Source organism: Hypanus sabinus, chromosome 1 (assembly GCF_030144855.1).
Source record: "Hypanus sabinus isolate sHypSab1 chromosome 1, sHypSab1.hap1, whole genome shotgun sequence".
Lineage (NCBI taxonomy): Eukaryota > Metazoa > Chordata > Chondrichthyes > Myliobatiformes > Dasyatidae > Hypanus > Hypanus sabinus.
In genome coordinates, this window is record NC_082706.1 from 203,513,357 (window position 1) to 203,529,347 (window position 15,991).

Sequence of the window (15,991 nt, forward strand, 5' to 3'; positions counted from 1 at the left end):
TCAGCGTTCAATTCCCTCCGCTGTCTGGAAGGAGTTTGTAGGTTCTCCCTGTGGTTGTGCCGGTTTCCTCTGGGTGCCCTGGTCTCCTCCTCCTGCTTTCCAAAGACACGCGGGTTAGGGTTAGTGAGCTGTGGGCACGCTACGTCAGCGCCAGAAACGTGGCAATGCTTACGGGCTGCCTCCAGCACCATTCTCGGACATTGGCGCAAACAATACATTTCACTGTTTGCTTCGATATACATGTGACATGCAAAGTTAATGTAATAATTTTGCCAGCACCGTATCTGAAGCCAGAATAAGGGGGTGGGGGAGAGGGGGGAAGGAGTACAAGCTGGAAGGCGGCCGGTAGCAAATCTCTGAGTTGTACTGTATATTCCGTATCTGTGTGATAGGCAGTAGATTATATCCATGTTTGAGCCATTAATTAGGCCAGCATTTGTGCTTTCAGATCATTTCATTTTCATAGCTTATCACACCAGATAGTCAGCCATTCTTGTCTGGCGCATAGTGTCAGGATTGTCTCCTTTCAGATTAACCGGGTAACGGTATGACTCGACCCTTGTTTTTTATGAGGCCGCATGGCTAGCTCAACGCTCAACTCAGCATGGATGGAAAGCGTGCTCGGGGTGAGGGGGGGAGGGGGCGTGCGACTGGGTTTGAACTTGGGAGCCTTCGTTCTGGAGTCCAGCGCTGATACTACCGTTCCACCAGCCGGCTTGATATAGGACACAGAACACTACAGCTCAATACAGGCTCTTTGGCCCACGATGTTGTGACGACCTTTTAACCTACTCTAAAATCAATCTAAACCTTCCTCCCCCCCCACCATATAGCCCTCCATTTTTCTATCATCCATGTGCCTATCTAGAAGTCTCTTAAATCCCCCTAATGCGAGGTTTCCAGCTTACTTTTTATGCCATGGACCAATACGATTAAACAAGGGGTCTGTGGAACCCAGGTTGGGAACCCTTGCCCTAAAGTATCCACGCAGGGCGTTCTATGCACGCACTACTCTCTGTGTAAAAAACCTACTTCTGACATCCCACTGTACTTTCCTGCAATCACCTTAAAATTATGGCCACTTGAGTTAGCTGTTTCCACCTTGGGGGAGAAAACTCTGGCCCTCCACTCGATCTGTGCCTCTCTCTGGCTATCTACTCAATCCATGGGCCCTGTAGATAAAAGTCCAGAAAAAACCTTGCTTGGATATGAGGAAACATCTGGAAGGCTAACAAGGTTGTGATTCAGAACATCTGGCTTAGAGAACCTACACTGAGTGGTGACTGTTAGTGCTGTGCTATTCTCCACGATTCCATAAGCATTCAGAACATTTTTTGTGTGGTATTGATTTTCTATTAAAATAGCTGATGGTTCAGGATCATCTCCTGTCAGCACTGCATTAGTACTAGGATCCTGTTGGTGCCAGAGTTCCTGTAAGTCACGGCAAGAAAGGAATATATGGTGCTTCTCAGTATGGACAGAGTGGGGAGTCCAGTAGTGTGTTATCCCGGTCTGTTATGACCGTGTTATGACCAATTCAACTGTGCTGACATGGAAGAAGCTGCAGAGGGTGGTGGACATGAGATTCTGCAGATGCTGGAAATCCAGAGCAACACACACACACAGAATGTTGGAGGTACTCGGCAGGTCAGGCAGCGTCTATGGAGGGGAATGATCAGTTGACGTTTTGGGCTGAGACCCTCCATCAGGATGGGAAAGGAAGGGGATAGAAGCCAGAATAAGGGGGTGGGGGTGGAAGGAGTACAAGGTTGTACTGTATATTCCCTCTGAAGCTCCTGCCGCTGTGTTGATTCAATTACAAGTGTGCGCCACGGTAGCTTTGCAGTTAGCATGGCGCTATTACAGCTCGGGGCATGGGAGTTCAGAGTTGAATTCTGGTGTCCGTTCGTACATAGGTTGCTTCCAGGTGCTCCAGTTTCCTCCCACAGTCCAACGATGAACTGATTGGCCATTGTAAATTGCCCTGTGGTTAGGCTCAGGTTAAATCGGTCAGTTGCTCGTGGTGCAGCTTGGAGGGCCGGAAGGGCCTTTTCCACACTGTATCTTTAAAATAAAATAAAATTTGTTTGCCAGGTAACATGATAATACGGTAAATAATAGTTTTAATGTAAGCAAATTTGGCAGCTGGGTGGAGATACATCTCTACCAAAGGCGGTGTAAGGTGCTCCTTCCCTCTGCCTGCCTGCTGGTCACCTTTGGGCAAGGAGTAACACCTGTTTAACCCCCCTCCACCAATCAGGGTCACCTGGAGCCACGGGAGCAGGGGGTGGACAGTTGTACAAGCTGCCGGTGCATATCGCAAGTCCTGGTTATGCGACCACTGACGTCAGGCAGACAATCTCTGAACAGTATTGATAATGGCTGGGGTCACCCATCTTGTAAAGACATTGCACAGTAGAAGGCAATGGCAAATCACTTCTGTAGAAAAATTTGCCCAGAACGATCATGGTCATGGAGAAACTATGATCGCCCAGGTCGTACGACTCGGCACATAATGAATGAATGATAAGTAAATATCAATCTTCTTTTAAAATAAATGTGTCAATTGTAATGTTGGCTGACTGATGAAATTCAGTGCTACCCTGCTGTTCAGTGTGTCTGTGAAATGCACTTTGAAATTCACCTCTAAATTTTCTGCTTCCTGTTCTTCCACGTTACAGCTCCACACCCGCTTTTCCCGAACTTCCACCCACCTGTTCCAATTGACGCCAGGCATCACGAGGGCCGCTATCACTATGACCCGTCTCCTCTTGGCCCACTGCACATGTGAGTATGATTCCTCACTGAACTGATTAACCTTTGTTAGTGACATTTGTGCGATTAACTGTTCATCTGCACCAGGCAAATTGAATTGTATGTACCTTGATGGCCTTTACATCAATATGGAGTTTGTTTTTAAGCATTGGCCCTGGTTCTCTGCTGTGAAAGGTGGTGGTACTATAGGCAAGTGATACTGACACTGATTAGGCTAAGGAACTTGGTCTTTACAGGAATGAATGGCATGATGTTCTGAAACTCCAACAGAAAGCATCAGAAGAAAAGTTGCAACTTATCCATTCAAGAATAAATGAATTCTTAAATGTGCTAATCAGATAAATACTGCCTAACACTCTCTCCACCAATGAAAAATGACAAATTGGCAGTGTCACTGCTTTAGATTTCAATTACCGTGCAAAACTGTAACAAAAGGTTCAAACATTCCTCTTATACATCTCATCCGGGTACTCACTTGGCGATCTTCCTTGACCATTTTTTCAGTTCCTGTACACTTGACTTGGAATTCTGTATTCTGATCGACACTTTGATTTAGCTGGCGATGAAATTTTTGAGGAGGTAGCCTGATTAAGGTTTTGCGTATGTTATGGTCCTTGCAATGTTTTGGAAAAGGCAGCATGTGGCAAGCAGGTTAAGCAAGTAAAATCCCGCAGGATCCAAGGGAGAGTGGTCGTTGGATGGAAAAATTCTTAGAAAATTGTTGATGGATGTGTTTGTTTCTAAAAGACTGTTGCTAGATCAATAACATTTTTGGAACAACATACATATTACCTCTGTTAGCCAATGCAGAGAGTATAGAATCAGAATCAGGTATATGATCTCTGTCATATGGCATGAGATTTGTTGTTTTATGGTGCAAGACAAAATTAGTATCAGTTACAAAAATAAGAAATAATGCAAAAGTTGAAGACTGAGGTAGTGTTCATGGACTGTTCATAAATCTGACGGCAGAGAGGAAGAAACTGTTCTTAAAATGTTGAGTGTGGTTCTTCAGGATCCCGTACCTCCTCCCTGCTGGTAGTAACGAGGAAGGGGGCAGATCCAGGATGGTGAGGGTGTTGAACGATGGATGCCGCCTTCTTCAGGTACTGCCTCTTGAAGTCGTCGGGGATGGTTTTGCCTGAGTTGGAGCTGGCTGAGTTTACAGGACTTTGCAGCCTCTGTGTGCGTTAGAGCTCCTTCCTCGACTGTGGTGTGGCCAGTCGGTGTACTCCCCAGGGTACATCTGTAGAAATTGGCAAGATTCTGTGGTGACGCACTAATTGCCTTGAAACTCCAAGCAGACTGTTTATGTTAGAACTGTATACTGCACTACTGGGACAATGAAGTTTATTCATTTGTTTGTTTGTTGAGTACAGTACTGAATCAGCCTTTTGAACTGCGCTCCTCAGCAATACATAACTTAGTATGTATTTTGAATATATCTAAATATTTTGAATGCATTTCTATTAACAGAGGGCACAAAAAATAATCATAGAACACTACAGCACACAAACAGGACCATGTTGACCAGGTCTTCTGCCTAGTCCCATCAACCTGCTCTGGGACCATTGCCCTCCAAAAACCTCCCATTCATGTACCTATCCAAAACTGTTTTAAATGTTACAACTGCACCGCATCTACCACTTCTGCTGGCAGCTTATTCCACACTCTCCCCACCTTCTGAGCAAAGAGGTCCCTCCTCAAATTCCTTTTAAATAGTTCACCTTTCACCCTTAACCTATGACTCCTAGTTCTAGTCTCATCCGAACTGAGGCAAAGCAGCCTGCATGCGCTCACCCTCTCTAAATCCCTCGTAATTTTGTACAGCTCCATAAGATCAACCTCAATCTCCTGTGCTCCAGGGAATTTAAAAAAACGGAATATTTGAGGCAGTTGGTTGCGGGCTTACTGGGAAGATGAGGAATGGAATTTCACCCAGAAGATGGAGGAGCCTGTTAACTCGCTGTATGAAAGGACGTTAAAAGCAGAATCTGCCTTCACGGTTAAAAACTATGTAGTTAAAATGCAGAGTTATGAATCTATTGCCAGAGGGTGGGATGAGGCTGTGTATGTCCTTAATAACTGGTTTCAGCACAGTGGGCCGAATGTCTGCTGCAGCATAAATTTTTGACAGTCTCAATGCCTCATTCTGATTATTACATTTTTTTTGCACAATGTGTATTTGATGGTCTTTTTTAATGGGCCCTACTGGGTTTCTTTGTTTTTGTGGCTGCCTGTAAGAAGGTCAATTTCAAGGTTGCTTTTGATAATAATGAACTTTGAACTGATTGACCGATGTGAAGCCCAGTTACATGCCTTGTTCACACAGGCCCCTGTGAGCAACGTGGTGTTTCTGTGTTCGATTTTATTTTGGATGCCGATCTGAGCTGTCGGTTTCTGTTTACGCAAAGTGTTTTGATGATCGTATTGGTAGAGTCACCTTCCAGAATCTTCACTTCTGTAGGAAAACTTTGCCAAGAACCTTCATGGTCATGGATAAGACCATGATGGCCCGCATCATACAGCATGGCATGTGATGATGATGATAGTGGTAGAGGCAGGTACATGAGGGGCATTTAAGAAACTCTTAGATAGGCACTTAGATGTATTGGATCTTGATTTTTTGTGATCAAAGTTCTCAGTTCAAAGTACATTTATTATCGAAGAATGTATAAATAATATAACCTTCAGATTCGCCTGCTCAAAGGCAGCCGCAATTACAATTATTACATTATTGTCACCAAACAATTGATACTAGAACGTACAATCATCACAGTGATATTTGTTTCTGTGCTTCGCACTGCCTTAAATACAAATCGAAGTAAATATAATAAAAATTGAAATTATAAATCATAATTAGAAAATAGAAAAGGGAAAGAAAGGTAGTGCAAGTCAGGTCCGGATATTTGGAAGGTACGGCCCAGATCTGGGTCAGGATCTGTTCAGCAGTCTTATCACAGTTGGAAAGAAGTTGTTCCCAAATCTGGCCGTACGAATCTTCATGCTCCTGAACCAAAACAAAGAAACACAAAAGAACCCATTAAAAAAAGACTGACAAATGCCCAATGTGCTGAGAGAAAATAAAACATACATCATGCAAATAATAAAAGCAAGCAACAGCGATTCAGAACTAAAGTGAGTTCCAGAGGCACGAAGCCCGGAGCAGCTGGAGCATGACACAGCCTCCGTTCACCACACAGTGGGGCAAATCATCGTGAAGCTCACAGCCAGGAAGCCCGGAGAAGCCAGAGTAGGACACAGCCTCAGTGCCACGGAGAGTGGCGGAAGTGTCGTGGAGCAAGCAAGCAGAACTGGCCCGACCCTCACCTCTGATCGAAGGTTCTTCAGAAATCAAAAATGAGGCATAAAACTTGTTGCTTCTGATAGTTTATAAAGTGTTAGAAGAATTAAATGAGGAAAGGAATGAGCCTGATGGCAAGGGAGGGGAAGACAGAGACAAGGAGACTCTGAGCAAGAGGCCAATCCAACGTGGTCTGCTCCTCTTTTACAAGTTTGCTTATTCCATTGAATTTCCACAGATTAACACTGAGATAAGTAATCTTCAAGTAATGTGGTATCCGCCGCTAAAACCAGGAAGTTTCCAGAAAAATACAGAGGAACTGTAACCACTCGAAAACCCACGGAACAATTACATACATAGGTAATTATATAAAAATACAAACAAGTAATACAAAACAGAGCCCCCTCCTTCCACCCCCACCTTCCCTGAATAACTAAGTCTCCCCTGCTCTGGTGCTATCAACTTTCCTCCCCACCTTTGATCCCAGCTCTGATCCCTGCCGTGTCTTCACCGTTCCCGCTGATCTTCCTCTCTCTGAGGCACAATGTCCTGTCCTCAACAATGACCTTTCCTGTGTCCCCTTTGCCTGCACCTCAGTGAGTTTCATCCCCACCCCATGACACTGAACTCTTTTTTTTAATCACCTCTGTCTTCAAGCCCATCCATGGACAACCAAATCTCATTCAGAATTGATTGTTGATTATCAAATATATTTTAAAAACCATACCGATGAAAGAAACACTCAGAAATTGCTGGAGGAACTCAGCAGGTCAGACGGAATCTATGGAAAGGAATAAACTGTCGCCATTTTAGGCTGAGACTCTTCTTCAGAATTCTGATCAACGTCGGTGGTTTCTTCCCCCTTCATAGATGCTGCCTGACTTGCAGAGTTCTTCCGGCATTTCTGGGTGATGGGGATCCTTAATGGTGGATGCCGCCTTTTTGAGGCATTGCCTTTTGAAGGTGTGTCCTTGATGCTGGGACGTCCAGTGGCCATGATGGCGCTGTCTGATTGGTTGTGTATAGCATTTTGCTGTGTTCTGGGACAAGGTACTCTGTGCAATCCACTGGATGGGCTTGGCTTGACTATTGCTGATGCATATGAGGTGTCCATTTCCTCAGTTATAAAGATCAGTTAATAACTACTCTAGATTCCATACCCTTGAGCCTCACCTGGCAGTGAAGGGGAATGAATCTGATAACTCCTTGGCTTTGCGACTCTGTGACACTAGAGTTTGAGCCCTGGTGTTGATGGTCCCATCGTTGGCAAGTCTGGAGTTTGAGGTCTAGTGTTAGGTGAGCAGCATGTCCTGATCGCTGCTGAGGATCGAGGCCCAAGAGTTGAATCAGGATTCTAGAAGTAAAGTCCCATTGGCGGGAACTGAGTCTGCGAATCCACTTGGAATGTGGAAGACCAATGTCTGCAGGCCCCAGTTCAAGTCCTCTGGAGGTCAAAGAAGATGGCCGGTCCTGGGGTTAAAGTACGTGTACGTGCATGGGTGGGAGGGAGGAACAGGGGTTTGTTTTGTTGCTGTTGTTTGATTGTTTGTTGTGTTCTGTGTTCTTCTGCCGAGCATTTCAGGAATGCTATTTTAGTGCCAGAATGTGTGACAACATCAGTCGGTTGTGATGGTTGTTAATACAAACAACGTATTTCACTGTATATTTTAATGTACTCGTGATAAATAGATTAATCTGCAAATTGGTTTTGAGGATGGTTTCTGTTTCAAATTCTGGCAATAACGTAACATAAGGCAAACATCTTTAATACTGTTGTTGCTTGTGTTGTTCTGCCCAGCATTGTGGGCATGGTACGCTGGTGCCAATGTGTGGCTGTGTTGGTTGTTAACACAAACAGCACATTTCACTTTATGTTTAGAAGTACACATGATAAGTAAACTTGAAACTTCAGTGAAAATCACGAACAGGACATTATTTTGAGTGTGTTATTTATTTAGCAATACAGCGCGGAGTAGTCACCTCTGGCCGTTCGGCCCACACTGCCCTGCAACCTCTGACAAACCTGACCTGATTCACAGTAACCTAATCACCGGATAAATTACAGTGACGCTGGAGGCGTGGTGACACTCAGCCGGCTGCCCCAGCTCACCCTCAACGTACTTTGCCAAACATTTTGATGTACATGCGACAAATAAAGCTGATCTTTTCTCTCTTACAAGAAAGCAAGCAGGGCCACATTTAGCTTGGAATTTGTCGTCGTCATACTTGATTCTGTTTTGTAAAGTTATAGTCTCTCCGAAAGGACCACTATTGCCTGCAATAAAAATTTAATGCTGCATTCCCATGGTCTCCGCTGTCTGCATTAACAAGCACAGGATGATTGATGGCAATATCATCTTAGCAAAGTAACAATTGTCATATAATGGTAGGCTTAAGGAAGATAATAGAACAGTGAACGAGAGCGCAGGAGATAGGAAATACAAGTTACAGACAGAAGGAGATAAATTTATTATATTAGACTTCAGTAACAGATTTATAGCAAACAATAGGTCAGTGCTTACAGATATTTATGTGCACATACAGTAATGTGCTAAGGTCAAGCACCCAAGATTTTTATGTGGTTTATGTGGGATGGCCTCCACAGAGCCTGGATCTCAACATCACTGAGGCTGTGTGTGATTACCTGGAGAGACAGAAGCAAACGAGACAGACAAAGTCTGCAGAAGATGTGTAGCTTGGGTGGTTGATGTTTGGGTTGAGTTGTTCTCCGATTTTGGTAATTTAATTGGAAACGTTTCTTCAGCATGTGAGGAGACATCATCAGTGCACTGATAGTTCTGGTGTGTCCCGCACATGCTTGGTCTTTATATAGTTATCTATCAGAGGATTGAATTGAATTGAATTTACTTTATTTCTTATATCCTTATCATACATGAAGAGTAAAAATCTTTACGTTATTAAATGTGCAATGTGCAATTTGTAATAAGTAATATGTACAACAGGACAGTCAATATAACATAGAGTACAATTGTATCAGCTTGAACTAGTCAGTCTGATGGCCTGGTGGAAGAAGCTGTCCTGGCTTTTATGCTGCGGTACCGTTTCCCGAATGGTAGCAGCTAGACTAGCTTGTGTTTGGGGTCCCCAGTAATCCTTCGGACTCTTTTAAAGCACAGGTCGGTCATCTGTGGCAAGTTCTCCAAGATGCTTGGAACAACCTACCGGCTGATTTTCTTATAAAACTGCACGACAGAGAATGGATGCAGTTTTAAAGGCAAAGAGTGGTCATACCAAATATTGATTTGATTCAGTTTTTTACTCTGTACTGCTCTTTATATAATTTTTTTTTTATTTAGAGACTTTTCATTATTTTGAAAGCATCTTCGCTTTACAGAATTTGTCAATCCTGTATATTTAACCATTTTATGGTTTGCTGCATCTCTAATGTGCCGGTTACATTTATTGAAGAGCTGCTGATTTAATGTCATTAAAATTGATTAACAAATGCCATCGATGTGCAATTGAGACAAGTGCTGTGGCTGTGATATCGCACAAAGCTCCTGTCGCGTCCAGCCATGCCTATGGTAATGAAATACGTGCTGAAATATATTCATGACTCTGTTGTTAGAAGATCAATTGACATGCTGTTCGATTTGTTGCACTTGCCATTCAGAGGGTATAACAGAAGGAATTGTCATTTGATTAATGGCTATGCACTTCCCATGGTCTCCACCAGCTCTACCCTGGCCAATAGGCTGGTTAGTCCTATAGAGGAGAAGGGCTCCCACAATGAGGGGAAGCTGCTCATCTCGTGAAGGGGTGGGTATCTTCAGAAAGCCAAAGGATTAGTCAAAGTTAAAGTAAATTTGTTAACTAAGTACATATATATCACCATATACAACTTTCAGATTCATTTTCATGCAGCTATTTGTATGGAAATAATTTATGAACATTTCCCATTCCCATTCCGACATGGTCTGCTCTACTGCCTCTCTCAGGTTGGAGTTGCATCACCTCATATTCCATTTGAGCAGCTTCCAACCAGACAACATGCACACAGATTCCTAACTTTTGGTAACTTTCTTCCCTCCCCCTTCTTTCTTTTTCCTTTCCTCATTCTAGCTCCCCTCTCACCTCTTCTCTTCTCCTCACCTGCTCCTCACCTCCCTCTGGTGCCCCTCCTCTTTCCATTTCTCCCATGGGCCAGGCTCCTCTCCTACCAGATTCCTTCTTTTCAGCCCTTTACATCTTCCACCCATCACCTTCTAGCTTCCTAGCTTCTCACTTCATTCCCCTCCCTCATTCATCTACCTTCCTCCTCACCTGGTCTCACCTATCACCTGCCAGTTGTACTCCTTCCCCTTCCCCCCCCCCACACAACTTCTTATCGTGGCTTCTTCCCCCTTTTCCAGTCCTGACGAAGGGTCTCAGCCCAAAACATCAACTTATAATTCCTCTCCATAGATGCTACCTGACCTGTTGAGTTCCTCCAGCATTTTGTCTGTGTGTGTGTGTTGCTGTGGATCATGGAAATGTTATGTGATTATACAGTATCTTTCAATGACAATAGAAGTAATATTAAGTAATCTGGAAAATCTACTTGTTATGTTTTGTAACATCAAAACATTGAACTAATTCAAACGAAGACACGGGAGTCCGAAATATGAGTCCAGCTATGAGTTTACTCGAAGCAAGGTGCACAGGTATCCCATGGCACTGTAATAATGTATGCAATTTACATTTAACCCATAATGAATTATTTAAATGAACAGGAATACTTAATCAACCAATATATAAATACAAGATTCCTCAAACATTACTTAAACACACAACACTACTAGTCCGTGCTGTTAATGTCCCAAAATTATCAGTTTTACAAATGGGCAAATAGCACTTTGATGAAGGCAGCAGAATTTTAGACAAACAGAATCAGAATCAGGTTTATTATCACTGACGGTACACTCAGTGGCCACTTTATTAGGTACACCTCTTGGTAAGGCAAATATTTAATCAGCCAATCACGTAGCAGCAACTCAATGCGGAAAAGCATGCAGACATGGTCAAGAGATTAGGTTGTTGTCCAGACCAACCATCAGAATGGAGAAGAAATGTGATGTAAGTGACTTTGACCATGGAATGATTGTTGGTGTCGGGGTGGTTTGAGTACATTTCAGAAACTGCTGATCTCCTGGGATTTTCACACACACAACAGTCTCTAGAGTTTTTCAGAGAAGGGTGCAAAAAACAAAAAACAAATCCAGTGAGTGGCAGTTCAGTGGGTGAAAACACCTCGTTAATGAGAGAGGTCAGAGGAGAATGGCCAGACTGGTTCAGTGGGTGAAAACGCCTCGTTAATGAGAGAGGTCAGAGGAGAATGGCCAGACTGGTTCAGTGGGTGAAAACGCCTCGTTAATGAGAGAGATCAGAGGAGAATGGCCAGACTGGTTCAGTGGGTGAAAACGCCTCGCTAATGAGAGAGATCAGAGGAGAATGGCCAGACTGGTTCAGTGGGTGAAAACGCCTCGTTAATGAGAGAGGTCAGAGGAGAATGGCCAGACTGGTTCAGTGGGTGAAAACGCCTCGTTAATGAGAGAGATCAGAGGAGAATGGCCAGACTGGTTCTGTGGGTGAAAACGCCTTGCTAATGAGAGAGGTCAGAGGAGAATGGCCAGACTGGTTCTGTGGGTGAAAACGCCTTGTTAATGAGAGAGATCAGAGGAGAACGGCCAGACTGGTTCAGTGGGTGAAAACGCCTCGTTAATGAGAGAGGTCAGAGGAGAATGGCCAGACTGGTTCAGTGGGTGAAAACGCCTTGTTAATGAGAGAGATCAGAGGAGAATGGCCAGACTGGTTCTGTGAGTGAAAACGCCTTGTTAATGAGAGAGATCAGAGGAGAATGGCCAGACTGGTTCAGTGGGTGAAAACGCCTCGTTAATGAGAGAGATCAGAGGAGAATGGCCAGACTGGTTCAGTGGGTGAAAACGCCTCGTTAATGAGAGAGGTCAGAGGAGAATGGCTGAAGCTTAAGATGACATAACTCAAGTAACTATGCGTTACAACAATGATGTGCAGAGGAGCTTCTCTGAGAGCACATGACATCAAACCTCGAAGTGGCTAGGCTACAGCAGTGGAACACCGTGAATTTACACGTAGTGGCCACTTTACTGGGTACAGGGGGTTGCTAATAAAATGGTTACTGACTGTACGGTGCAATACATAATAAAAAAAAAGAAAAATAAAATAATAAAATAGTTATAATAAGAAATTTAAAAAAATACAGTAAATAATGCAAAGAGAGCAAATTAGTGAGGTACTGTTTCATGTTTATGGAGGCTGCCTGGGAATTGGGATTCAAATTCAGGTTTGCTTATATGTCACATATACATGGAAATTTAAGAGACTACTAGACAGGTATATGGAGGAACTTAAGGTGGGGGGTTATATGGGAGGCGGGGTTTAAGGGTCAGCACAACATTGTGGGCCGAAGGGCCTGTACTATGCTGTATTGTTCTGTGTTCTATGGAAACATACACTGAAATACGTCATTTGCGTTAACGATTAACACAACCTACAGATGTGCTGGAGGCAGCCCATAAGTATCACACATTAGTGCAATTATGAAGAAATTACAACATCCTTAGAAGTTTGCGAAGATTCAGCATGTCATCCAATACTTTGACAAACTTCTATAGATGTGTGGTGGAGAGTATATTGACTGGCTGCATCACAGCCAGTGATCCAATGCCCTTGGATGAAAAAATCTTACAATAATTAGTGGATCCGGCCCAGTTCATCGCAGGTAAAGCCCTCCTCACTACTGAGCGCATCTACATGAAACAATGTCGTAGGAAAGCAGCATCCAACATCAGGGACTCCTCGCTACTGAGGACAGGCTCTCTTCTTGCTGTTGCCATCAGGAAAGTGATACAGGACCACCAGTTTTAGGAACAGTTATTACCCCCAACCATCAGGCTCCTGAACCAGAGGGGATAACTTCACTCAACTTTAGTTGCCTCATCATTGAACTGTTCCCACAACTATGGATTCACTTTCAAAGACTCTTCATCTCATGTTCTCCATATTTATTGCTTATTTATTATTACTTTAAAATTTTTTTTTCAGCTCAAGCTGGTAAAACCTGAGGTACAGGCATAGCCAAGTGCACTCATTAATTACTCAATTACTAGGGAGTTTCATACTACTCTAGTGATTTAAGCATTGTGGAAACCTGGAGATTTACATAAATATTGGTGTGCAGGTCTAATTGTGTAATGTTGTTGTGTAGTGCCTGGGATGGTACCAAGTGCAGATATTATATTTTTTGTATTTGCAGAGTTTGTTGTCTCGCCCACTGGTTGTCTGCCCTGTTGGCATGGTCTTTCATTGTTTCTATTATGGTTATTAGATTTATTGAGTATGCCCACAAGAAAATGAATATATGGTTGTATATGGTGACATATGTATACTTTGATCATAACAAAACAAGCTCCCTTCTTCTCTCTCCCCCCCCCCACCCACCCACGCAGGCGCACGCACGCATAGCCCTGTAATCCCAGTATAGGCCCCCCAGAGTTTAGGGTAACTGTATTAAAGGGATTGTTGTATTAGAAGGAAGAAAACTGCACCCAAGTTCTTCAGCGGCAAATAAGCTGTGGCAGGTGCATGTTCCGCTGAATCACGCCGCGGAGTTTCTTTTGCCAAGAGCCACTTCTGTCACTTGATAATTTCCTGTCATTCACCTCATGTAAGGCCCTCCTGCACCTAGCACCACTTTATGTACATACAATCAATCTATGCACATAAGCTAATCTTATTTATATTTGGCCACACTCAAGCAGTTACTTGTACATTGTGTTTCATAGAATTGATTTCATATTTATATTTATGTTTATTGTGTTTTTATGCCTCATCGGATCCGGAGTAACACTCATTTTATTCTCCCTTACAGTTAGTACTGAAGGATGGCTATAAAAAATCCTGATTCTTGAATGAAACTCCAGACTGAATATTAAATTAATAATTTCAAGAAATAACAAAAATATTTGATAAAGATACAGAGGGCACATATCCAAGTTATATTTTCCAGTTAGAGCACAAGTACTCTAGTTCATGCTTAACACGCAGAATCAGGCCATTCGGCCCATCAGGTTTGTTCCTCCACTCTATCGTGGCTGATTTATTCTCTCCTTCAACCCTATTTTCCTGCCTTCTCCCTGTAACTCCTGTCACTAAGTAGATTCTTCCTCCTTTATTTGTGACATTTATTGGGAGTGTTGCAGACAAAGGGCTCAAAGCATTGTTGAGGATCTCTACCACCAGCCCACAGACTCTCTGACCCGCTACCTCAGGAAGGAGGTACAGGAGCATCTGAACTAGGACTGCCAGACTTCCCTCGGGCCGTGAGATTAGTGAATACTTTGCCACCACTAAGATCTCATCACCAGTACAGCGAGCTGTTTATGGTTTACCTGCACACAACAGACACTTTGAATTATATTTTATTGACTTATTTACAGATAGATAGATACTTTATTTATGCAAAGGGTGAGAAACATTATCCAAAATTGCCAGCATTTTCTGTGGGGTCCCGTGATCTACCACAGCCTCCAGTGTGTCCAGTTTGACTCCTGTAACAGAGTCCGAGTTTCTAATCAGTTTATTGAGCCTGTTGGCATCACCCGTGTTGATGCCATTACCCCAGCACACCACCACACAGAAGATTGTACTGACGACAACAGACTGGCAGAGCATGTGAAGGAGAGGCCTGCATACTGCAAAGGACCCCAGTCTCCTCAGGAAGTAGAACAAGTACTTCCTCAGGAAGTAAAATATTATAGTGTAATATTTTGTCTTATGTGTTATATGTTGTGTGGGTGCACTGTCACCCAGAGGAACATTGTTTCATTTGAAACATAGAAACAGAAAACCTACAGCACAATACAGGGCCTACAGACCACATCCTCTATGTTTCTAAACTCCATGTACCCATCCAGGAGTCTCTTAAAAGACCCTATCATATCCACCTCCACCACCGGCAGCCCATTCCACGCACTCACCACTCTGCATAAAAAATTTACCCCTGACATCTCCTCTGTACCTAATTATAAGCACCTTAAAACTATGCCCTTGCTTGCTAGCCATTTCAGCCCTGTGAAAAAGCCTCTGACTATCCACACGATCAATGCCTCTCATTATCTTATACACCTCTATCAGGTCACCTCTCATCCTCCATCGCTCCAAGGAGAAAAGGCTGAGTTCACTCAACCTATTCTCGTAAGGCATGCTCCCCAATCCAGGCAACATCCTTGTAAATCTCCTCTGCAGCCTTTCTATAGTTTCCACATCCTTCCTGTAGTGAGATGACCAGAGTTGAGCACAGTACTCCAAGTGGGGCCTGACCAGGGTCCTATATAGCTGTAACATTACCTCTTGGTTCTTAAACTCAATCCAACAATTGATGAAGAACAATGCATCGTATGCCTCCTTAAACACAGAGTCAACCTGCACAGCAGCTGTGAGTGTCCTATGGACTCGGAACCCAAGATCCCTCTGATCCTCCACACTGCCAAGAGTCTTACCATTAATGCTATATTCTGCCATCATATTTGACCTACCAAAATGAACCACCTCACACTTATCTGGGTTGAACTTCATCTTCCACTTCTCAGCCCAGTTTTGTATCCTATCAATGTCCCACTGTAACCTCTGACAGCCCTCCACACTATCCACACCTCCAACCTTTGCATTGTCAGTAGATTTACTAACCCATCCCGCCACTTTCTCATCCAGGTCATTTATAAAAATCACAAAGAGTAGGAGTTCCAGAACAGATCCCTGAGGCAAACCACTGGTCACTGGCCTCCATGCAGAATATGACCCGTCTACAACCACTTTTTGCCTTCTGTGGGCAAGCCAGTTCTGGATCCACAAAGCAATGTCCCCTTGGATCCC

The 15,991-nt window shown here is 43.5% G+C and overlaps 1 protein-coding gene across 2 annotated transcripts in view; it reads left to right on the top strand.

Moving 5' to 3' along the window:
* The window catches only part of LOC132402003 (transcriptional activator GLI3-like), a 760,747-nt gene that overhangs the window by 272,487 nt on the left and 472,269 nt on the right, over positions 1–15,991 (top strand). For both annotated transcript variants that reach the window (XM_059984438.1, XM_059984448.1), the window contains one exon: positions 2,682–2,787. In XM_059984438.1, coding sequence (XP_059840421.1) covers positions 2,682–2,787 — 106 coding nt within the window. The remainder of the gene's footprint in view (positions 1–2,681; positions 2,788–15,991) is intronic.